Source organism: Astatotilapia calliptera, chromosome 9 (genome assembly GCF_900246225.1).
Source record: "Astatotilapia calliptera chromosome 9, fAstCal1.2, whole genome shotgun sequence".
Lineage (NCBI taxonomy): Eukaryota > Metazoa > Chordata > Actinopteri > Cichliformes > Cichlidae > Astatotilapia > Astatotilapia calliptera.
This window is the reverse complement of record NC_039310.1, coordinates 14,710,560-14,736,227: the sequence shown is the minus strand read 5'-3', so window position 1 is coordinate 14,736,227 and position 25,668 is coordinate 14,710,560. Positions and strand designations below refer to the sequence as shown.

At 42.3% G+C, this 25,668-nt stretch overlaps 1 protein-coding gene across 4 annotated transcripts in view; it reads left to right on the top strand.

Moving 5' to 3' along the window:
• The first annotated feature begins 488 nt into the window (after positions 1-488).
• The window catches only part of myripb (myosin VIIA and Rab interacting protein b), a 127,958-nt gene continuing 102,778 nt past the window's right edge, over positions 489-25,668 (top strand). The window contains exons 1-2 of one of the 4 annotated variants that reach the window (XM_026179407.1): positions 489-641; positions 7,939-8,145. In XM_026179407.1, coding sequence (XP_026035192.1) covers positions 8,036-8,145 — 110 coding nt within the window. In that variant the 5' untranslated portion in view covers positions 489-641; positions 7,939-8,035. Of the gene's footprint in view, positions 642-705; positions 1,068-1,631; positions 1,936-7,938; positions 8,146-25,668 lie in introns of those variants that run through there. The other 3 variants (XM_026179410.1, XM_026179408.1, XM_026179409.1) reach the window with 3 other exon arrangements.

Genomic DNA, 25,668 nt, shown 5'->3' with positions numbered 1-25,668 from the left:
CAAGAGTGAAGTCATCTAACGATTTGATCCATCTGACAGAGACTTGGGACGAGCTGCCTCACCCTCTCTTTGGTTAATTGCACAGTGAATGGCTTTGTGAATGAAGCAGTCAGCCAACACAGCGCCTCCTCCCCCAACTCTCCCCATGCATGAGCATCAGTGCCAACACTGGAGCTCGGGATGCCCAGGTGCCTGCAGAAAAATGAAATGTGATATTGCGTCAGCAAAGCGCGGAAACAGCCCCAACTAGTTTCTCTCCAACCTCGAAAATTTCATCCCTAAATATGAGTTCACGCTGTGCGCCACCAGGGAAGAATCAAGGTTTGGGTGCCAATCCCTGACCTCCCTCGCAGTGCGTCCTCCCCTCCCTCCTCCTTCTTCCTCCGTGTAATACAAACCTCGTGATCGCCCATTCAGCGGTTCCTACGTCCGCTGCTTTGGGGGTGGTGGTGGTGATGGGGGGTGGAAACACAATAAGCTGACTAACCGAGGGGCAGGAGAGGAAAAGTATCTGGGAGACGGACAGGTGTCGCGGAAGTTTACACTTGCAGAGGCGCATCCCCTCCGCGTCTTTCTCTCATTATCTGGAATAACGTGAAAGAGACTGTGACTGGCGGTCATTCGGCTCCCACTGATCCTGTGTAAGTGATTCTCCACACCGGCTCACCGAATAGGCGAAGAGGTGAACGTTAGCCCGTTATAATGAACAGGCGTAAGAGGCAGGAGCCTCGGTCAGGTGGCTGATTTTGAGATGCACGATTTAACGGCTCGGCGATTCTTGCATACCTCAGTATGAAAATGCTGCCAGCCCAGCTGCTCGTGCAAGAGCTACAGGAGATCTTTGTTGCACAGATGTCATCATGCGATCGCAGCTAACGTGGCAGCCCGAGTGAGATGAGTATAGGTGCTGGTTTTAAATGAGGGGAAAAAATGCGGTATTTTTAGCCTGCGAGGTGCAGGTGAATTTGCATCATCACAAGTGCTGGAAACTAAAAGCACGTCCAGGCAACGCACGGCGTGACTCATCTCTTTAAATTGAGAAACTAAGACTCTTCGGATTAATCAGAGTAAGCCATCAAAAAACAACTAAAGTCACATTTTTGAGTCTGAGCCACTGCAAGAAGGAAAAAAACTTTAATCCCCAGGAATGTAAGCTGGAAAAATCCTTACTTGGCTGCTACTCTGAGTTTGGTGTGCAGGTACAGGGAGCTGTTTCTCAGTGCAGCTGTTTGTGTTGCTTTGTTGTTGTTGTGGTGCCGATCGTCACCTGTTGAAAGTAACACTTGGGGACACCTGGGTCACTTGGGCGACACTCCCCCAAATATTTAATGAATGAGTGTGCTATTCTGAGGCGTTCATTCAAAGAAAAATGAAGATCACCCAGCAAAAAAATCACACTTAGTGCTCATGTTACAGTAGTGCTCAACACTTAGTCACATCCAAAATTACCCAGGCAGATTTAATCAGCACCTGTTTTTATTTTAACACTTCACGGTTAATGCCTTGTGTTGTGTGTCTTCACGGTCTGGTCTCCGCAGCCTCTTGTCTTGCTCTGCATAAAGTGGTAATTGGCCTGTTAGTGATAGATGTGACACAGCAGGTAGATGTCAAACAGGGACGAGTGATCGTGAGCTCAGTGGGGATTTTAATGCTCCCACGGTCTTGATGTTAGAATATTCTTTGGCAGAGTTAACATTTGGTGCCATATTGACCATGGATGGCTGCTTTGGACCAGCTGAGCCGTGGGAAAACAGGCCATGCTTTTTAAGCCTTCTCTTTCCTTTTATTTTGGTTGATTATGTTCATAGAAAGTAGAAACAAGATGTTTTTTTTAAGCAGCAGTAAAATCACAGAAGTTACCAGTAAAATAAAATTCAAATATTCCCGTGACAGTGAGCCAGCATGTGTTGTACCAGGACCGGGGGCCTGAAGCAGGTTAATTGAATTTACACAGCTTTAATTTTCCTAGTTTATCTTCTTTGACATAGAGTTTATAAATGGCAACAATGGAAATAGTAGAAAAATGATAGAATGGTCAAATATGATGTAGTTAATATTGCTTTTTGTCAGTGTTGCTGCATTCGCTGCTCCCAAAGTGGCATTTAGTGTTAATGTGGGGTGAGTCGTTGCTGAACCAGCTAACGTCCTTAATCTTAATTACCCTCTTGTCTGTGGTTTATATTGCATGTCTTTTGTGTCAAATTATTGCATTTATGCCATCCTATCATTATATCACAGATAATCTCTCCCCAAAGGAGGTTTGTGTTGTTTGTGAAGAGTCATGTTTTAATATAAAAAGTGATGGCATTTTATTGGCATTGAAGATTGATACTATACCCAGTTGTGTAATGCAACTTTGTTAGTTTTTACAACATTACGTTAATGATTTACTTCACGAAGAAAGCAGTTCCTGTCCCATTACTTTTGTGTTACTCTGCAACATTGTCTCACAATTACCAGTTAACAATAAAAGGCTGAGGCTATATGCCCACACACAGACACAAATCCCTATCCAAATGAGGACACGTACACTCTTTTAAATGTACGGGTTCTGACTACAGCGTCGGTGATGCTATTGTAGAAACTGAGGCTACAGTACTACAAGCCTGACTGTTTATCATGGTTGCCTCTCTGGGTTTGGCATTGCATTGCAAGTTCTTCACTAGTAGCTTTGTGTTAAAGTTCCCTTGCAGATGATTGCAAAGAGTCAATGTTCCCTTTTAGTGCAGTAAAAATGGAAGCAGTTTTTATCTTTCCACTCCTCAAAAGTTGTAGACTGCCCTACTATTTTTATTTTCCCTGCAAATTAACTGAAATCAGCTGATTGTAGCACAAGGGCTCAGGAAAAGTGCACATTTGATGATTTCTTTCTTTTCCCCCATCATTCAGATAGTTGAAGAACTCATGCAACACAAGTAACAACTTAATTGTTTGAATTTAGCACCATAATGGCTCATATGTACTGAGTTATATGCATTTTGTTTCTCCAAGCGTTTCTAATACCAATTCTGCCGTTGCCTTATACGCTTCTCTTTCCATTGTAGATTTTAGGTTGAATCGATATTCTCACAAATTCATCTCTAATGACAGATCTGGTCATGTAGAGCTGTTTAAAATGTTGTTTTGACATGCAGGATTCACTGTATCTGTCCTAAACTAAATCTGGTGCCACAGTTTTTATTGCTTCTCTTTTCTCTCTCTTGGCAACTCTTGATGTCATCTTGACGGATAGTGGTCATATCCCAGGTAGCAAAAACACCTTGAACACGTCTGTTTCTGCTCGCACGTGGCTGTAAGAAGACAAATGACCAAAGTTATACACTGAGAAAACAGTGAGCTGTCACTCTAAAGTTTCAAGCACAGTGTAAGACAATTTCCAGCTCATATTCCCATTCAAAGCTGCATCACACACACAAACTGACTGATCTGCAAAGTCAGTCCGCTGTATTTATCTTCTGTCCAAAAAGTAATTTCAATGAAGTCATCCTCAATGCACTTACCTCAAGCTGTCACAAAAAGCTGATGCAATGGAGAGTGTCTAAAACAAGCAGTTCATTTAGCGCTTGGCTGCACCTGCCCTTTTAGCGCTCCAGCAGGGCCTTGTCCTCAGCTCGCCCCTCCTCTGCTGACTCTCCGAGGTGACAGACAGCAGCAGCAGAGCCAAGTGCTTTGCAGCACGGTGCAGGATGAGTCGTTTTTCTGCATGCTCCTGTTTATTTAGGATGATCTAGCATCTGCATGTCTGCAGTTTTCTTAAAGAAATGATTGATGCAGATGGTGTGTCTTGGCGAAAATGCAGGAGAATGGAGGGGTTGTATTCTGTTCTCCTGAGAGATGCATCAGTGTGACCTATTTTCTGTCTGAAGTGATTCTCTGTGCTCTCAGAGTGTCAGCCTGAACATGTTTGCTCTAGTAATCTGACAATATTACACTGGTGCACCCCATTGTTGTGTCAGTCAAAATGTGACACTAGTAACAAATCCTGTATTTTTGTGACTTTGAACAGAAAGAGAAGCCTCAGAGTGGATGCAGTTATGGTATAACATCAATATTCAATATTTTTATAATAAAGTTTTACAATGTCTCTAATGGTTTCAAACACAGAAAGATGCTATCATTCATAAATTACCTTTACTAAACGATGTATTTTTTCTAGTCACCTGACTGTCTGTTGTGTATTAGGTAATTGTATTATTTTGGCTCAAATTATGTATTTTACAGATAAAATGTATATGTTTCTCAATCAAATAACACACCCAGGTTTCTAACAGCGGATTTTACCTGGACGGATAAGGGACCAAGGGGAAACTTAATGTTTGGATGCAGCTTGTCTGAATTCATGATAAGAGTTTCTGTTTTATCTGACTTTAATTTGATAAATCCACACATCAGTGTCATACTATCAGGCAGACAGACTGTGAGGTTGAGAAGAGGTTAGTGAATTTAACTGGGAGGTAGAGCTGTGCCTCATCGGCATAGCAGTGTAACAAAATATTATTTCTCTGTGTAATGTGTAAAGCAAGGATGTTTTCAGTGCTGCAGCGTTAGTCACCTATTTCTGACTAATTTCCGCCATCAACATCAACCAACCACATGCAACTACTCACTAATCAGCTGGGGAATATACATTTTTTCCAAGCAACTGGCAGTTAGCATGGAATAACCACCAGTCGCTCGGGACTGCCAGTAGGCCCGTGTGACTATAGCTTAAAGGATTGGCTGAAGCCTGTGTTGAGCTACCTTAAACCTGTGTTTCATGTGAAGTCAGCAGGGCTTGGCGGCTTTGGTTGCAAAAACAAATTAAACTGGAGGAAAGGAATAAAAGAAAATTGCCTTACTTTTATCCTAGTAATTGCAATTTTTTTGCAAGTTTTTAGTATTATTTGATACAATATGGTATTTGCTGGTGTAACTAATAAAGGTATCCTATCTTAAGAAGTAAAAACATGCAGATCATGTTTATTCAGTTCAGTATCCCATCTTCACTGAGAACACTGAACGGATTGTGGACCTTTGAACCACTAAGACAGTTTTGTGTTGGTGAATGCAGGTTTTTCGTTTTGTCTTTTCATCTGTGTGCACCACACCTGTGGTATTGACTTTGGTTTGTTAGTGATGCTGCAGATTAGTGACTCTACTCCGTGTGGGAAGCTTAAATTTGAGACATAATATGCACGTGTTTGTGTGCATGCATGAATTGCATGTTGTTGGAAATTATCAGTGAAAGTAATAATGAACTGAATGTGTGTTTGCAGCCATCAAGTATATGCGTCACTAAGCTTCAAATGCAGACACTCTCATGCATAAATGCTGCTTCATCCCTGTCCTTGACACCACTCACTATAAAAAGAAGGCCTAATAATTGCCTTCCTTTGTGGCTATAAACTAATGGCCATATAATCATAGTGTATTCATCTTCTCTATACATCAAAAGTAACATGGATGCAAGAAAAATAACTTGTCCTAATAAGCCACTGCTGCTGTAATTTGTTCCATAGATATTAGATTGATATTCCAGCTGCTAATTTAAGCAGTAAACATGGTTTAATGCAGAATTGAGATCAGCATGATTAGTTTTCAGGTGAGAAAGTGTGTTTTTCCCGAATTTATCAACTAGATGTGAAGAAATGCAAAGTTAGTAAGACACTTGGCACAGCAGTAACCTCATTATTGGGAAATATGCTATGTTTTTTGTTGAAACAGTGTTTCAGTATTTGTTACTGCTCCGATCAAGTAGTAAAGTCAAGCAGGGTAAGAACTGTGTGTGTGTATATATCATTTTATTGTGACATCACTCAGTGGTGATTTTTCTCTTCTGTAACAATCATTATCTTGTACTGAAGACTATTTCAAAGTTATTGAGACCACAAATTCATGTGGAGAAAAATGCAGAAGCGGGAATTAAGTCAATAGAAAAGCAGTGTCATTTTTTCTGATAGACTTCAGTGCAGTCTGTTTTTTTTTCTTTTTAGCAGCCAAGCAGTCACCCCCTGCTGGTGATTAGAAAGATTGCAGGTTTAAGGTGGTTCAGACTGGGTTTTACTTTTCCATCTTTCATATACAGTCTGTGGTTAAAGTTTTAAAATCAGAGAAAGAAGACAATGCAGGTAAAAAAAACAACAACCCAAAACATCCTTTCTAGAGATTTTTTTTGTTTTGTTTCACCTCCCAGAAAAACAAAAGTGAATGCCAGCCATATGATGAGTACCATTCATACTTTTAGGCACCTGCTGGCATGTGTAACTCTAAGTGTGACTATTTTAATATCTTGAGTGGAAAAAGAAGTGTGATTCTGATAGACTGGAAAGCCTTTACAGAGGTCTTTCTTCACAGTGGCTGAATGAAAAGCAGTGGTAATGTGACAGTGTGCTTACTCTGTGTGATAATAGAATTTTGAGACAGAGATTTTACTGGGGTTTATTTATTTTTTGGGCCACCGTGCTGATAATGTGAAACTTCAATTTGTCAATTGTGTATGTTCACATTTGTCTTTTGGGATCAGGTAGATTACAATTAAACATTACAAACCTATTAACAAACTTAAACTGAGACTATTACATAAACCAAGTATGACTGGCTGAGTTTTATTTTCAGAAAGTTTAACAGTGTGTTGGGGTGAGCCAGGTCCTGAAGTGACTGGAGGAATGAGTAAGAAGCAGGACTGAAAGGGAGATGCGCTGTCAATAAAGCTATTGGTCCAATAATAGAATGGACATAATTGTCTGGTCTTCTGAGTCATAGCTCTCTTCACTGGCAGTGCTCACCCATCTTGTTTAGGCTCTGTTGTTAATGTTCTCCTCCTGTCCATCTCCTCATCTGTCTTCGCTTCTCTTTCTGGGCTGTCATTACTGTTTTGGTCTTGTTTTTTTGTTGTTGTTTTTTTAAAGGCAACCCCTCTATGTCTCCGAGGTTCTATTTTTACTTCACCATATGTACTAATATGCTAGTTCATGCACCATTCGTAGAAATAAAATCGTTGCAAGACATTTTATTTTTCAGATAATGACATAAAAAAATACTTCAGATGGTCAAGAGGGCCAGTTCAGTGACTACAATCAACCGAGGCGAAACTTAACAGATGGCTGTCGACTACAGCCGCCTGTTCTGGCATCCGCCTGTCAGTCAAAGGGGCACCCGCTTCTAAAAATGATAACTTTAATCCTTAATGCTGTTTAAATGTGTGAATTCTACATTTTATTTGTAAATATAAAATATTATATATTATCATAATATAAAATATTATGGTATGAAAGGAAAAATTAGCTAGAGTGAGCAGATTTCTTTTAAGCATGGTTACTTCAGCTCTGAAAATGGGCAGTTTAACATGGGAATCTGTGAAAGCCTCAAGTGGAGAGAAGAGGAACTGCAGTTTTGCAGCTTCCAAGGAAGATGCTTGGCTTATCAATAGTCTTAGCCAACATAGACTTCTATATTTCTATTTATGTTTAACCAAAAGGGTATAATCAATTCCACAGCTACTGTATTAGACAGGATTCTTGGATGGCAGTATAGCACATCACATTGTTTCATAGTCTAGAAATATCCAGGAACTATACAAATGTTTTTAGAAGATTTTGAATACATTTGCTTGACATTAAATGTTCCCATAAGTTCAAAAATATATATTTTTTGCTTCCAGTGCTAGTTTATGTAACAGTATTCTGAATGGTCCCAGAATGTGTGAAGAGGATGCTTTCAAGGCACTCGATATTCACTTTTCAGCCGAGGTTCATCCTGCAGGCAAAGCAACCTGTGACTCAAAAGTTATCCACAAGTCATACAAGGAAAGTTACACAGTCATTTTCACTGTGAGATGAGCATCATTCGGTGTTAAATTACTAAAATCCACTCGGACATACTCACACAGCATATAAAAGTGAATTTAATTAAAAAACGCACAATCCATTTTTATTTTTCTATCCGTTTGTCTTGTTCCAGGGTTGTCCCAGCCTCGGCCCCCAGAGCAGCGGTTCCTGTGCCTCTCCACCTCTTTGACTAGCAGCAGCAGCAGCTCGGTGTGGCGAGGGCAGGAACAATGGGCCGAAAGCTTGACCTGTCAGGCCTGACGGACGGCGAGGCTGAGCACGTCTTGAAGGTGGTCCAGCGGGACATGAAACTGCGAAAAAAGGAGGAGGACAGGCTGAGGTGAGATTGGAATTTTATATTCAGTGCCTATTTTTTATTTTGAGTATTTTTAGCACATTTGACAAGTACAGGGTGATGTGACAGGAACTGATGCAAGGCAATGTCATTCGCGTCTACAGCTGGCTCTTACCAAATCTCCTTTCTGCAACCTGCTTCTTTACTAGTATATTTCTTGTGCAATAAAATTTTTACAAAGTATATAAAAATTACATTTACTGTCTGCAAAACTAAATCTCTGAATGGTGCAATAACAGCTTGGCAACAGTGATTAGGCACAGCAGGTACATACGCCTGACTCTCAAGGACATTCAGGAGACTCGACAACAAAGACGCCCACATATGTTGAATATGTATTACATAGTTCTAATGTCTACTCCTTAAAAGGGTGTCTTTGTACACATTCTTCACGTCTACAGTTTGTCAGCGTCTGTACAGCTCATTTACTCTAGGAAGGGTTTATATATATGTTATCCATTTCACCAGAAAGGAAAGGAAAGAGGCTCTTTAGGCCTTGGATTAATGTGCGACTTTAGACACTTTATCAAATCGAGATGCTTATCTGATTTAGACAGAAAACCTTTTACCACATAAAGTTTACAATACTCTGCAAGCTAAAATGAGGTACATAGAAAGTTATGCCTACATGTTGCGGACTGTGACGATGTACAGCCTAAATAATGAGACCAGTGATTAAAAACTGCTGATCTGGGTGAAATTAAGATTTTTGCATTGAAATGAATGACCTGCTGTCCTTTTCTGGGTAAAGACCTAATGTTTCAAAAATGAATGCATGTACCAATTACTGAACGGGCCACTGTAGTGACTGTGAATTGAACTGGGTGCTATGCTACAATGGAAAGCCTCTTCGGCATGGCTTTTGTAAAGTAAAGCAGTCAAATAAAGCAGCAGTAAAATAGCTCTTCTTCCACACAAAACGATCCCTGTGAGCGTCACCCAACCCAATCAGAGATTTCATCAGATGATGGACCAGGTTATGTGTTCAGTATAAGTTACAACAGTGATTTTAAAAAGTACTGTTTTCATGACACAGAAAATTCCAACTGTAAATTCAACATAGTTCTCAAAAGCCAATCATCTTGCTTCCTAGTACACCTGTCACATGTGACTTTAGGCCGTGCAAAGCATGGAGCAAAACTGCAACTACACTTGGTTTTTTCCCAGTAAAACAATGACGAATGTCATGTTTTACCACATTAAATCTAGCTTAGTTGTGGCATCTGAAGCCTTGTTTCTATCAGGTGTTTTCCATCATGCTTATCCTCCACCATTAGATCCATATCATACAGTGTGGCTTTTTTTGCCAATGTTGTAACAGCAACAGCAGTTTCTGTGAGTTTATAAATGAAGTAAAGTAGCAAAGTAGTTTTTGTAACTGAGTTTTCAGTCCTGCTCCTCCTTTCGTGTTTTCTGCTTACAGGCTGTCAGGTCTGATAGGGTCATTATTTTGGCCCTCTGGTCTTTCTCTCATGTCACATCTTCTTAATTAACAAATGCTAGACTGCTTCCATCCCTTCAGCTCCTTTCCTTCACTCCCTCAGGGAGGAGTAAGAGCGGATTCAGTTTGGCTGTGACAGACATTAATAGGAGGCCGGCCATCAAACATATGCTCGGTTCAGTGTTGTTGTTTCATCGTGACTACAGGAGGAGGTTTGCCAGTGTATCTAATGCCACCACAAAATCCAGAAAGTTGTTTTTAGCTGTTTTTCAGCTGGAATTTAGGTGAACCCTATAATTTTTGAAACGCAAATATTCTCCTTTGACTGCCTCAGCTATTTTGTTGTGGAAATTTGATGTCTTTCTTCAGACTTGAACAGTGAGCCTCAGTGGTTTATTGTTCTTGAGTGAATGCCACAAGTGATTAGGCTCCTTTACTCGGAGCGCTAAACATCTTAGCTGTACTCAGAGGAGCAAAACAAAGTTGCTTCACAAACCAGAATGCAGCCGTCGGTTTGCGCTGCTCGAAACTCTACTTAGTTTCCCAGAATTAGTTTTAGAGCAATGATGCTGCATTCCCAAATTACTAGGCTGTAAAATATTCCCCCATCAGTCTGTCATGAATGAGCTGAAATAAATTATGACTCTCAGGCTGTTATTACTGCTGTTTACAGCAAGGAGATGAGCAGAATATTGATGATGTAATGACAGGGGAATATTTATTAGGCAACAATTCTTTAAAAAAAGCAAAGCAGATATAAAAAAAAAAAAAACAACAACAATTTTTTTTTTCCAGAGGACGCAAAGTCACAGTTGATCTAAATTTGTCCCCCATGATAAACCTAGATTTAAGGGGTATTTCAGCCCAATTCAAATGAATTGTAGCCTGTAGTGCTATTTGTACATTAAGGTTGTTTTGATTTGTCATTTTTTTGAGTTGTGGAGAGACTGCTGCCGTCGGGGAGTGTTCTTTTTTTGCTTAAGTTGGTGATGTGTGACACAGCAAATCATTGGTTTCTAATGCGATGATGAATGTGATTCACTTCACCTGCCAGTAGTTTGTGTATAAAAATTGAGAGCTGTAGTTCTTAAATCTAAAGGAGTGTTTTAGTAAAGTCGACATTTAATCCAGTGACACAGATCTGCAAAAAAGAAAAATTTGCATGTTTTCAGCTGTCAAAATGGTCATCCATGTAATTAAATACAGAGGTACCCCCCTACCCCATTGAGCTTATATTTATAACTGCATTTTAGGCAAAATCTTACTGGAGTAGTAAACAGCAAAGCTCCAAAACAAATGTTTTCTTTCAATAGACCTTCCCACATCTTAAAAACTTGTCTGTTCCAAGCCTGTTCACAGCGTCTCATCTCTTATGAATTTTTAGTATCCGAGTCCAAACCAAGGTGAGCCTCGTGGCCTCACGGGGCAAAGTCGACCATCTCATTATAATGCAAAAATGCTACAACTGTCCTTTAATTTTTTAGGCTGAATACCACTGCTTACATTACCCCTAACATCATCAAGCTTCATCAGCCTGCACAGTCAAATGCTTTAGACTCTCTTAATACTGCCCATGGCTAAATACTGAACAAGGACGTGTTCTTGGTCCATCTCTCTCTTGGGAACTGTGTTTTGCTTTTTCTTTCTGCCTTCATCTAATAAATAAAAAATATTTGTGTGGTGGTCCTTGCATAGTTTGACTTTATACAGTTCCGAAAAAAGAGAAATCCAAACAAAAGAAAACAATCTGCATCCTGACCACTACCACGGCCAGTCAAGTTACGGAAGGAAGAAAAAGAAAGAAACCCCAAATCCTCTCATTTGCACTGGAAAATTTTCCGCAGTTTACGAATAGGAATATAAATCTCTCTCCATTTATATATCATTCACAGCAGGCTCCCTCTGCGGTTTGCATGGCTAACTCTTTTACGATTGATTTATGGTAATTATTTATTTATTTGTGAAGGAAGGCAGCCCTGCAGAGCTTCAAATTAGGCTGGTAAACTTTCGTAGGACAGTTTAAGGCTCAGCTGGCTCATTTAATGCTGAATTTAATTTTCCCTCATGGTGAATAGGGCTGTGCAATATGACCAAAATCTCATATCCCGATATAAGAATTATATCGTCCGATAACGATATAAATCACAAAAATTTAACAATTTCTGTAAATTCTGTGAATCTCGGGTAGCTCGACTTGCGTGAAGTGTTTCCAGCTGGGCGTCGTGTAGCTGGAGTCGAGTGTTTTAACCGATGCATGAAACGATATATTTTTAGACATAAGTTGTAAATTAACTGTAAACTTTTTTGCTTCTCATCCGTAGATACTCTGCATACTCTTTCACGTGATTCAGTTTATTTTGAAAAGTCTCAACAGGATTTTGAGCTTTATGGTAAATGGCCTGTATTTATATAGCGCTTTACTAGTCCCTAAGGACCCCAAAGCGCTTTACATATCCAGTCATCCACCCATTCACACACACATTCACACACTGGTGATGGCAAGCTATTGTAGCCACAGCCACCCTGGGGCGCACTGACAGAGGCGAGGCTGCCGGACACTGGCGCCACCGGGCCCTCTGACCACCACCAGTAGGCAACGGGTGAATTGTCTTGCCCAAGGACACAACGACCGAAGATTGTCCAAGCCGGGGCTCGAACTGGCAACCTTCCGATTACAAGGCGATCTCCCAACTCTTGAGCCACGATCGCCCCCCCCCCTGATTTTCTATTTTATGTAGAAAATAAAGAAGCGGTCGCGGTGGTTTTACCGTCTTTGTTGCTAACGACAACGCATAAAAGCAGGCGCTTGTCCGTCCGTAGTGTGGTTATATTAAATATAAGAGAAAGAGAGAACTTTAAGAAATTAATATAGCCACTACAGTGACCAACAAAACGATGAAAAAATGCTGTAAACGTTTATTTTGCGACATCACGAGACAAACGATGGCGTAAAATGAAAGGATAGATGTTTTTATATCGTCATCCGATATATATCGTTATATCGAACAGCCCTAATGGTGAATAATAAGAAATATTTGAAACACCTGACTGACTTTACCTGCTGTCTTATACACACTCAGATAAAATAAATTCATTAAAGAAATGGCACAGATAGCTATAAGTTTAGTTAGAGACAAGTAGTGCTGTTCTTTAAATTATTTAAAGTTTTAATGTTGGAAACTGCAGGTAGTCTATGATGTCTCCCGGCTTTACTGCTTTAATATTTTTAAATGAGTGTTTAAAACTATGTTTATTATTAATGTATAACACAATTCAATTTGTTTAGATAGTTACTATTCTGTTGCTGCTGAGGTCTGTTTAAGGTATACCTACATATGCTCAATTTCAGTAGTGTGATGACATGTATTTGTCATATTCAACACCTGGATGGAATTTCATTACATCTGTAACAGCTGTTCATTTGGGCTCGGCAATCAACAATTCAAAATCTGGTGGTCAAAGGGCACTGTGAACTCATGAAAGTCATTTGACCAGAACTCAAGAATTCTTACGCTAATGATGACAAGATTTCGCATTAATGTCTCAAAGAGAAAAAGTGATTTAACTTCAGGTTCTTACAATATACATATGCTCATGATGTATCTGCATTTTATATTTTGTCATTACTCTAATACAGCTTTAGATACACTTACTAAAGTTAGACACACTTAATATCTTTTATTGAATTTGCTGAAAGAATTCAGTGCACACGTTTGTTATGAATATGTGCAGACATGGACTTTAACTGTAAGTTGACTGGCTGGGTTATAACAGTGGGGTGCTAATCCTAGTTTCAAATGAAGTTTAAAGACATCTGAGGCCTTCATTAGTAACCCATAAACCAGCCATGCAGCTGTGATCTTTAATCTGAAAAATCAAACAAGAACTTAAATGTCATATTTGATTCTGTCTTGTGTGTGAGCTAGCACTGCTGGTGCTTGACTGACACTTCCTCCCAACTGCTCTTGTTAAACTTTGCTGGTTTTTATAGTGCAAAGCACTTTTTTGAATTACAGTAGGAAAAGAAAAGCTGAACTTCATTAAAATTGGGATGGCTAACTTAAATTTAAATGGCTTACTGGGAAACTTAAATAGAACAAAGCTATTGAAAATGTCATTACTAATACTTGTGCTTATCCTGCAGTGCTGTCACAGTTTAATATTGTCACAATTTTTAATATTAGATAAAGCTGCAGGGCAGCAGGGTGGTGCAGTGGTTTGCACAGCAAGAAGATCGTGAGTTCAATTCCACCATCAGCAGATAGGATCTATAATCAGGTCTGGTTGTACAGTGGGGCAAAAAAGTATTTAGTCAGCCACCGATTGTGCAAGTTCCCCCACTTAAAATGATGACAGAGGTCAGTAATTTGCACCAGAGGTACACTTCAACTGTGAGAGACAGAATGTGAAAAAAAAAAAATCCATGAATCCACATGGTAGGATTTGTAAAGGATTTATTCGTAAATTAGGGTGGAAAATAAGTATTTGGTCACCTCAAACAAGGAAGATCTCTGGCTCTCACAGACCTGTAACGTCTTCTGTAAGAAGCTTTTCTGTCCCCCACTCGTTACCTGTATGAATGGCACCTGTTTGAACTCATCATCTGTATAAAAGACACCTGTCCACAGCCTCAAACAGTCAGACTCCAAACTCCGCCATGGCCAAGACCAAAGAGCTAATTTACGAATAAATTCTTTACAAATCCTACCATGTGAATTCATGGATTTTTTTTTTTTTTCACATTCTGTCTCTCACAGTTGAAGTGTACCTCTGGTGCAAATTACTGACCTCTGTCATCATTTTAAGTGGGGGAACTTGCACAATCGGTGGCTGACTAAATACTTTTTTGCCCCACTGTAGCTGGTGAAATTGAAGTCAACTTTCCACAAAATGTAGTTTATAACAGTTAATTTATGATTTAACAAACAATCTATGATTATGAAATCATCTAAAAACTGGAAATGTGTTATCTTTGTGAAATATAAAAATGTAATATAAGTTACATGTAAGTAAAAAATAAGAAATTGGGAATGGGGCAAATACTTTGTCAGCTACCAGCTTTAACTGAGTTCCACACTACAGAGCTGAAATGATATGAAAATAAATCTGTAATAGCTCCTGTTTGCAACCTCACTGGACTGCATCTGAGGGGTGAGGGTGTGCTTCTGTGTGATTCAATTAGAGGGGGTGAGCTGCTCAACCCCTGGCCTCCACCGACTCAGTGGTCATCCAGCTGGAGAGGCTCATTATGTAGCAGCAGGCAGCTCAGGGGAGCATGGGCTTGGATCTACTTAACAAACAGCACAAGCACACCCAAGGGAGACAGACTGGGAAATTATTATAGATAGCAATCCACCACTGTTGCTTTGTCAACAGCGAGGCAATGGCTGGAGTTTCAGCCGCTGGTGACTCTTACAGGTAATTTTCTCTCGGTGTTGGGAAGGATCCACTTCATTAAAGTGTCTGGCAAGTCCTTGCATGGATAGGGCAATTACTGTACCTCCAAGACTCATTTCAAATGCAGCTGTGGCAAGTCTGTCCCACCAGTTGAAAGGCTCTCCTTTATCCCAGCTCCTTTGTGTGCGTTGACCAAAGCAAATGGTGCTCTTTGGGTAAGTCTTAATTATATGTGAAGTTGTTGTCCTTTTTAGTCTTGGTGTAATTGCTGGCTGAATAGCAGAGAGTGATACTTTGCATCACCAGCTTTAATTAGTCAGTAAAATTGTGAATGGTTAAGTAATGAAGTTGTGTTCAGAGAAGTGAGCAGTAACTACTGACGTCTTTTTATTAGAGATCTTGTGATTGTTTGAAGCTTTATTCAAACCATGTGCTCCTGTTTTATTGTGCAGCTGTTATTATTGCGCATTAAACACATTGAGCTTCTGTGTAAGAGGGAATTTTTATTTTGTTTCTTATTTTTTTGGCATTTCCAACCATTAGGTCAAATGCTATGTGCCATACAAGCAAAGGCTTTGGCATCTTTCTTCTCATTTCTTAGTCAGTGGTTTCTTTTTAGCTCCGGTTGATGTGGTTGACAGGTAGGGACAGGTTCACAGGAGTCACACTGGGAGGCTGTCGCTCTGTCGGGGACAGAATGACCTCTATTTCATCCTCCTGGCTGCCTGTGTGGAGAGAGGCAAGAGGATAAAGATGAGCTTTGTAGATATATAAAAGGACAGCTTCAAAATGTATTATTTTTGAGCCAAGATGAAAGACAGCCAGGTTTGTTTGGTCCAAGTGGCTCCTTATTCACGAGGATCAATAAATTGGTGTAATTGGATTTCAGAGCGCATGCAGTAAGAGAGGATATTGCCCTCTGTTGCAGGACAGTCCCTCTGGGCTGCACTGCCATCTCCTCTATTAAAGCTGCACTAGAACTGGGGGGGGCAGATGAGCCTTCTGACATCGACTTTAAGGCCTGAGGTCTTTTCCTTTCACAGCTTCGACTCGGATTTAAGTTTACACCCACATCTATTACACTGTCGTCCTCTAAATGCAGCAGAGTGTTGTTTTATTAATGTTTCTCTAATGAAGCAGGCTTCCCCAGACTGAACTAATGACCCCGACTTGTGTCTGCTGAGGAAAAATCCAGAAATTGCGTAACTGGTCGAACGCAGCTTTGAGGTTTTTGGGCGGCTGAATGGTTCCATTGTGTTTAACAGACATGCCTTATTCTTTTCTTCTCAGTGTCTAAGGTGTTTTTTCTGTGCCATAATCCACTTTTAGGCCCCGCTTTAAAATTATTTTTAACACTTACAGTATATAACCTGTGCAGCAGCCAGTAAAGTAGGTCTTTGCGTAGTTTAATTTCAGCCTAGCTGTTGTTGTGGCAGTTGTGTTTTCTTGGCTGCGGTTCCTCTTTGGTGGGTATTAGCTGTGTTGTGTTACTGGTGTGGGTTATTTGTCTGACTCACATTGATGTGGATTGTTTTTGATGTGAAAGTGCTTTGTGTGTGTGTGTGTGTGTGTGCTGGTCTCGTCAGCAGCGTGTTGTACTTTATGTGTTTGTGTGCAGCAAGCAGGAAGGACAAATCCTTCTGACCCCATGTTTTTTTTCTGAAGCCACATTGGCCGGTGTTACATCAGCATCATTTTGTGATTATTTCACATTTCACGATCTGCCAGGGTGACATTACACTGCTCTGGTTATTGTAATTTATTTCTTTTAACTTTGTTTTAGACTTCAGAAAAGAAAAGCACCTGAATATGTTTTCTGCATAGATTTTTCACCCTGGCTACATCAGGAGCACTATAGCATTTAATGTTTCTTTAGTTGATCAGAGCTGCTAATTGCTGTGACCTCACTGTTGTGCGGTAACTGTTTTAATAATGCCACCCACTTCTGTGTGACAGGTCAGAGTGTTCTGTCTTTTAATCATATAAAAATAAATAAATAAATAAAATGCCATTGACTCATATCTCAAATAGCAAAGCAAGCTTCCCATTGTTTGAATGGCACAGTCTGCGTGCTGACTTCAGATCAGTACCTACTTAATTTGCTTACCTGTGTTCAGGGGCTGTACAGGTGCCACAGACTCTAATTTCTAATTAGATTTTAATATGGCTCTAAGTACACGACATTAATATAATTGAACTTAATTAGCAGAAGGAAATATAAGCCCCCTGACCACAGCAATTATACATGGGCGTGCTTATGCATACACTGTCTTGCTCTCTGTGTACAGACACATTTTTCTGATATATGGCTCATCTTATGCTCTTATAGAAAATAGCATCTTACCTGCAACTTCACCAATGTTTTTATTTACAACATTTAATCAGTTGGTGCTTGTTTAATTATTTCCTTTACTGGTTGTAATTTTTGGATGGATTGCAGGTCTTTTTTAAGTGTTAGAAATGGGGCTGCACAATACTGTGTTTGTTTAATCGGCATCATTTAGTTGCACCATGGTAGCCAATCATGTCTATGATCTGTTAACTTAAAAATAAAACACACTAGAAATCAGAAAATTAGAAAACTGAAATGTCTAATGAAATTTGCTGTGCATCAGCCGAGTCCCTGGAGAACAAGCATCTCTAACGGATGCCAGTTTACGGCGTCTTTTTGGAGGTAGGTTCTGATTTCCCCCGAGTGTGACAAATCAGCCGCTGTTCATCCCCTTGGAGCTGCTGAGCCAACAGGACTGGCTGATGAGATGGTGAAAAACAAATCCATCCTAGCTACTTGTGGCACATTTCCTTTCATAGCTCTTACGCCCCTTTAGCGTTTCCGGCTGACTGAGTAGATAGGTGTCACCTTGCCTGCAAGTAACCTGGCGTGTGTGTGTGTGTCTGAGAGAGAGAGCGCCAGCATGTGGTGTCTGAGCTTCAGCTAGCCAAGGTTCAAATGGAGGTGAACGGACCACTGCTTATCTTTGTCTTTCTCTGGATAAACCTGCTCATTTTCCCACCAAGATAAACTCGCGGGTTATCTGCAAGAAGACTAAGACTGATTCAGAGCAATAACTTGAATATTTCTCCTGCGGTCTGCTATGATTGCTTCTGCTGCTGGCAAAATGTCAAGTGCTGTTTTGAGTCAGAGCAAAATAGTTGGTTCCAACAGAATGATGGTCTTATCTCGCTTCTTGGTTCCTATCTCTCCCTTTTTGAGATTGGCTCATCTATTCAGTGTCAGTGTCTGATTCAGTCCCATTTTCCATTCAGTAGTATATCCTCTATGCAGCTATCTGTGGATGTTTTGCTACCTCAGTAGATACTTAGCAAGGTCCTTTATGTGTTTTAGATGGGCTGAATAATTCACAATCTGTTATCACCCCAGTCCAACTCTTCTTTACACCAAGGCTAAGAGACACCAGACTCATTTATCTTCTATCACAGGTCTACTCAGTGGTTTGTGCTGTTTGCAGGGTTACTAAGCAGCAAATACCCAGTTAGTTACCACATCTTCAGAGAAAATGGATCTTTTTTTGGGAGGTAAGGATTTAAGAAAGCGAGAAGTCCTTTGTGGGATTACATCTTTTTCTCGTGAGGATGGTGCAAGGATAGAGCAGCTGAAACTGCCAAATGGAAAAAATGCATGCTTAAACAGCATCAGCCTTATGCATGTGTTACGGGTCCCAGATGTGAAGACCACAATAACAAAAAGAATACAAATCTGTAAAAATAAAGGTAGAGTCTCAGAGAAAGAATCACAGGAGCACTCGTGTCTTTTCCCGAATTGCATCTCTTATTTCAGATCAACAAATATAATTTACATCCAGTGCTTTCACTTGTCAGATATGCTCAATAACTGTAAAAGGTAAATAAAAGGCATTTGGCAAATATATGCATCTATGGTCATTACATTTCTCCAGTCTACACTGTTAACCACACTATTCCTTCACTCATTTAAATCAGCAGTGCAGATAGCATATAATGCCTTAAACGTCTTATTGCTCTTTCTCACATATAGGGCAAACTCAAAATAGCTTATCCACAAATCTGATATAAGTGCATAAATCTTACTAGATTAGACAAAACACACCTGAATGTATTACTTTGCAATGTAACAACATAAATGTACATTCATTCTTAGCTTATTCTTAACATTTCCACATCACTTGAACCATAAAGTATATATAAGATATTTTAATCTCGAATAATCTGATGTCAGGGCCTTTACAGTTAAATTGGAGCACCACACACACATATTTGCTTGTTAAATGGAGTTTACCAAGTTTAAATACATCCCGCGGGCTGGCGAACTCTCGCGGTAACTCTCGCGATAACTCGCGGTAACTCTTGCGAGACCTGGGGCTGCGCGGCTCGGCTTTACCACCGCTGCGGTGCCGCGCTTCAGTACTTTTCAGCTAAACCCCACTTAAGGTTACATCGGCGGTGTCAACATAACTCTCAGTAAACACCGAAGTAGAACAAGGCACAAAACCCTCATACACTGTATTTTTAAGACGATACTGACCTGTAAAAATAAAGGTAGAGTCTCAGAGAAAGAATCACAGGAGCACTCGTGTCTTTTCCCGAATTGCATCTGAGAGGACAGGAAGTTGGTCCGCTCTAGGCAACCGCGGGCGAACGACTACAGTGTCAACAGTTCCGCTTATTATTTCTCACTTTTACTCCCCTCAATTGTTATGGACTACACGTAATGAATGTAAAATAATAATTGTCTTAATTGCTGACATATGTTTTTCTTAAAAATAATAAAATTTACCAAAATGTGGTAGCACATTTGTGTTCACCACACGCTCCCCAACAGCAAAAGTGGCTCCTGACACTTAACTTGAATTATAAAAAAAACCCTTTAAACTAACAAAGTCTCTTTACGGGGCGACCGTGGCTCAAGGGGTTGGGAATCGCATCTGTAACCGGAAGGTCGCCGGTTCGATCCCTGGGCTCTCTGTCCTGGTCGTTGTGTCCTTGGGCAAGACACTTTACCCTACTTGCCTACTGGTGTTGGCCAGAGGGGCCGATGGCGCGATATGGCAGCCTCGCTTCTGTCAGTCTGCCCCAGGGCAGCTGTGGCTACAACCGTAGCTTGCCTCCACCAGTGTGTGAATGTGAGAGTGAATGAATAGTGGCATTGTAAAGCGCTTTGGGTGCCTTGAAAAGCGCTATATAAATCCAATCCATTATTATTATTATTTACAGAAGTCCCTGGAATATTCCTCTTGCCCAGGTGTCCTTAGACTTCAGGCATTCTTCTTCCTGAGATTTCTGTTCGATTCAATAGCAAGGAACAACATATGAAACAGGTAAGTAAGGGCTAAGGGTGAGGGGAGAGGGGTAGGGGGGTTGGGAGTAGAGAAGAGGGTAGTAGAGGGAAGGATATGGCGAAGGCTGGACGTTGATGGTGTTCACCGCAGGATGAGCCTGATAGGCTGGTTGACCCAAGGATGGGTAGGTGAAGAATGTGGTGGGACGTCTCTGCCTGCTGGACTGCCTAGGATGAGATGGTGGCTCTGGATGGATGTCATCCCCTGGCTCCACCCTGGGTTCCGGCTCTGGGTCAGGAACCTCTACTGGATCAGGACTGGACTCAGTGACGTCAACTTCTTCTTGAACCTGAGGCATCTCCTGATTGTCACTTAGTTGAGGTAGGTCTGGGTCTCTTAACACAATTAGATCCTCTTCCGGAACCATGGCACTTTTTTTTCTAGGTTGGACACGAGCCCTTAAGACTTGTCCTAGTTCACTTGGACCGGAGCTCCGTTGCGCTCCACTTGGAACTGGTGTGACTGGAGAATGGCCCCTTCGAGGGTATCTGGGTACACCAAGCCAGTACAATGGCTCACCCTCTTCCGAGTCAGTTGTGTCAGGGTTCGGCTCTGGTGTCATTGGTCTTCCGGTGGACTTCTTGTTTCTCTTGTGTGGTCTTGTAGCCTGACTTTGGATAATGTCCACTGGCAAGTCATTTACTTGTAACAACAAGTTCCTGTGCAAGGTGCGAACAGGACGGCCTCCCGCCTCTGGACCTACTTTGTAGACGGGGTTGTCGCCCACTTGCTCCCTCACAATGTAGACCGTTTGCTCCCAGTAGGGTCTCAGTTTGCCAGGGCCCCCCCTTTCACTCAGGTTTCGTACCAGTACTCTGTCTCCTGCCTGTAGCATTACTCCTTTGCATCTTTTGTCATAGTTTGCTTTGCCTTTGGAACTTGACTGTTGACTGTTTGCATTTGCAATGCGGTATGCTTCTGTCATCTTCCCTTTCCATCTTTCTGCATACCCATGTGGTGTCTCAGTGTTGTTTTCTGCCATGAGACCAAAGAGAAGGTCTACTGGAAGACGAGGGTGTCGACCATACAAGAGGTAGTACGGAGAGAAGCCAGTCGATTCATGCTTGGTACAATTGTAAGCATGGATAACATGGGGTAGATGTTCCTTCCAATTTTGTTTCTCCTTTTCTCCCAGTGTACGCAGCATCTGTAACAGGGTGCGATTCAGTCTTTCAGTAGGGTTGCATTGGGGATGGTAGGGGGATGTCCTTGAGTGACCAACGCCTGCGAGTTCTCTTAGGGACTTGAATAACTTATTCTCGAACTCGCGACCCTGGTCGTGGTGGAGCTTGGAGGGGTAGCCAAATTTGGGAATGTAGTCATTGAAGAGGCGGTCTGCCGCGGTCTTTGCGGCCTTATTCTTGGTGGGATACGCTTGTGCGAACCTGGTAAAATGGTCTACAACAACCAGTATATATTCAAACCCACCTTTACAAGACTCTAAGTGCAGGAAGTCAATGCAAACAAGCTCAAGAGGGGAGCTGGATGTTATGCTACCCATGGGTGCTCTCTCGTGTGTCGTTGGCTTCTTCTGCTTGATGCACTGACACTTCCTTGTGACGTACTCTTCAATTTCTCTCTTCATGAAAGGCCAATAGAACCGCTCTCGAGCCAGGTTCAAGGCTTTCTCCACGCCGACATGGCCCATGTTGTTGTGGAGGTGTGTGAGAGCTACCTGTCTGTAGAGAGTAGGTAGGACCAGCTGCTTGCGTCCTGTAGTCGTTCTATAGAGAAGGTCATTCTCCATGTGCAGCCGACTCCACTCTCTCAACAGTCTCTTTGTGTTAGTGTCAGCCTTGTCATCTTCTGTTGGTCTTATGTCCTTCTCTACCATGTCAATGACTTTTCTGATTGCTGGATCTGCTCTCTGCGATTGTACAAGTTGGTCATGACTGATTGACTGTAGGGGTTCTTTGATGGGTAGGTTTGGTGCAGTGAGGTTAAGGGCTGCAATCCATGCTACATCTCCTTGCTTCGCTCTTCTGCTCCCTTCCCAAACCGCACATACGGCTTCCTCCGACAGTTCCTCTGAGCACTCTCCCATGAACCTCTCAATGTCAAGTGGGCAACGTGACAGCACATCTGCATCAATGTTTACTTTTCCCGGCCGGTATTTGATGTCGAAGTGGAAATCTGCCAATTGTCCGACCCAACGGTGTCCAACTGCGTTGAGTTTTGCTGTGCTGAGGACATATGTCAAGGGATTGTTATCTGTAAAAATGGTGAAATGTGGAGCATAGTAGAGGTAATCCTTAAACTTGTCACAAACTGCCCACTTGAGGGCGAGAAACTCTAGTTTTCCGCTGTGCAAGTGGTAGTTTTGTTCAGCAGGTGTGAGCGTGCGAGACCCATACCCAATCACTCTCATCTTGCCTTGTTGGTTCTGATATAGGACGGCACCAAGGCCCCTCTGGGATGCGTCCGTGTGCAATATAAAAGGGCGGGTGAAATCAGGGTACGCTAACACTGGTGGCTGAGTGAGCATGTCGATCAAGCGCTCAAGGATCTCTTGGTGTTCTTTGTTCCACTGTATCAGGGCTCGAGAAGGCTGCTGAGTGTGTTTTGCTCTGCCTCTAGTTGGCTTTGGTGGCAGTGTGTTGGACGGGACTTGGAGCAAGTCATACAACGGTTTGGCTATGCGGGAGAAGTCCTGCACATACGTCCGATAGTAGCTTAGGAATCCCAAAAGCTGCCTGACTTCTCCGACGGTCTGTGGCCTTTTGTGTTTGAGTGCCTGTACTGCCTCGGTATCTTTGGGGTCCACCTTTACTCCATCTGCAGATACCAATCGGCCGACATAGCGAACCTCTTTACGGAACAGCTCACACTTCTCAGGTTTTAGCTTTACACCATGCCGTTGTAGGGCTTGGAGGACTTTCTGTAGCACTTGGACATGTTCGTCAAACGACTTGGAAAAACAAAGCACGTCGTCAAGGTAAGGGATACAGCACTCGTCTCTGAGGGTGTCAAGCATTTCTTCCATGCTCCGTTGGAAGGCTGCTGGGGCATTAGACAGTCCAAAGGGTATCCTCACCCATTCATAGAGGCCCCACGGGGTAGTGAATGCCGTCAGGTACCTTGAGCCTTCTGCGATGAAACCTTGATGATAAGCTTTACCCTGATCCAGGATCGAGAACCAGCTGTAACCACCTAGCGAGTCTGTGAGATCCTGGATCCGGGGGAGTGGGTGTCTGTCTGGCACAGTCTTGTTGTTTAAGAGACGATAATCGATGCACAAACGTAAAGACCCATCCTTCTTTCTTACGCAAATGACTGGAGCAGCATACGGCGACTGTGACTTCACTACCCATCCCTTGACAATCAGCTCTTGAATATACTCCTTCACTTCCCTGTAAAGGGGTTTAGGGATAGAAGCATAGGCCCTCTGGACTGGTGTATCATCTTTGAGCCTGATTTCCATTTGTAGTGAAGGGATACAGCCTATGTCTGTGCTGCTACGAGAGAACGCCTCACACTCTTCCCTTACACTTACATCACCACGGACTGCCATTTGGCTTTTTCTACCTTTAAAACCCGGAGAGCAGCCAAATGGCTTTTAGCTAAGCTTTAGCTTCAGCCAAGTGGAAGCTAAATTGGCTAGTCATTCATATGTATATTAGGTTGTTAGCTGGGAATTCTGGAGGGAGGGGAGTGGGGGTGTGTGGATGAGGGGGTGGGGGAGCTGCTAAAAGCTGTGAACTTCCCACTCCCCTCCCTCCAGAATTCCCAGCTAACAACCTAATTTACATATGAATGACTAGCCAATTTAGCTTCCACTTGGCTGAAGCTAAAGCCTAGCTAAAAGCCTACCAGCCATTTGGCTGGTGGTGGTTTTTAAAGGTAGAAAGGTAGAAGCCTGGGACACCTTTTCAACTGACTTCTGTTGGTCCGGACTCAGGTGGCTAAGATCAACTGGGGGTAGCCATGACTCAGTGGACAGTTCAGAAACAGGAGTGGCTGCGCTCACCTCAGCTATGGTGATGGGGCTCTGTGTGGGTTGAGTCAGCTCTGATGTGTTTGTGGGTCGGTCTGCCTCAATAACTTTAGCGACATGTTGAATAGTACCCAGGGCTGTTCTCTTCGGTAGAATTATTTCGTGTTTGGAGTGGTTAGAGATGGGGACCTTAACAAATGGCCTTTGAGGGTTGTTGATCTCAAGGAGCCCTTCCCCAACACTCAGGTGTCTCAAGGCAGTGTTCTCGTCGGGTTCGTACAGCACCAGGGGGTCACAAATGTCAAAACTTTGGGGTACTCTGCACCACACTTGGACTGCTTTTCCAGCAGGAATGGTCACATTGCTCTTCCCAATTCTCACTGTGGCTGGGTCACATTCTGCTCTTTGTGGTACTTGTATGAAGTTTACCATAGCCATCACTTGCTCTTCGTCTGTACCAAAAGCTTTGCGTAGGAGACTATATAATAAAGCACTGGCCTCTCGGTCTGACTCTTGTGTTTGGATAATGGCGCCAAGCACGTTCGCTCCCAGGAGGGGCTGAGGGAGTGACAGCTTACTGACAAGGAAAGGGGCTTGCACAGTAAGATTGGGATCTTCGTGACCAGCAAGAGTGACTGTAAGTTCAACCCACCCATCATAAGGAACTGCTTGTCCGTTAACCGCATAAACTTCAAGTCCATCATTTAACAGCTCTTGGAGGGGTCTCACCTGATAGTTAGGAATAAACCGCTGAACCCACTGTCTATCCACTAAACTCACTTGTGAGCCAGAATCAAATAACACTGTCACTGGATAGCCACCAATCAAACACTTGAGGAGGCTTTTCTTTCCAACTAGGGGGACTTTACAGCTGTTTGGTGTTAAACTTTGGCAAGAGGTTACCTGTTGCTTTCTCTGGTCTCGCTTTGGCTGCCTTCTTTTTAGCTTACTGCGACGTCTTGCACACTCAGTAGTAAGCTGTGCAGAGGAAGACCTTACTGGCTGGGACTGTGACTCTGCGCCGGCCTCTGGCTGTCCCTCGACAGAGACCGATTCCAGTTTCCCTGAGTTTTGGTCCGCTTTAAACATCCCACCGCTCAGTGTCCTGACTCGCAGCATACAAAGCAATGACTACAGTCCTGCAAGTTCTGTTCAGTACACTTTGGACAAAGGAACGCTTTCTTTTGAGGAGGTCTGTTGGGGTTGGCTGGGGTTTGGAAAAGCGGGTTGGGAGGTGGTTGTGGGGACAGCTGGAAAGGCTTTGCCTCGTGTTGTTTAATTAGGCTGGCGACCATGTTAGTTAGAGTCTCTACTTGGGCGGCAAGTTGTTTGATTGTTGGTGAGGATTGCTCTTTGGCTATCTTGTCGTTTGCTTCGACCCCAGCACTTTGGGCTTGTGC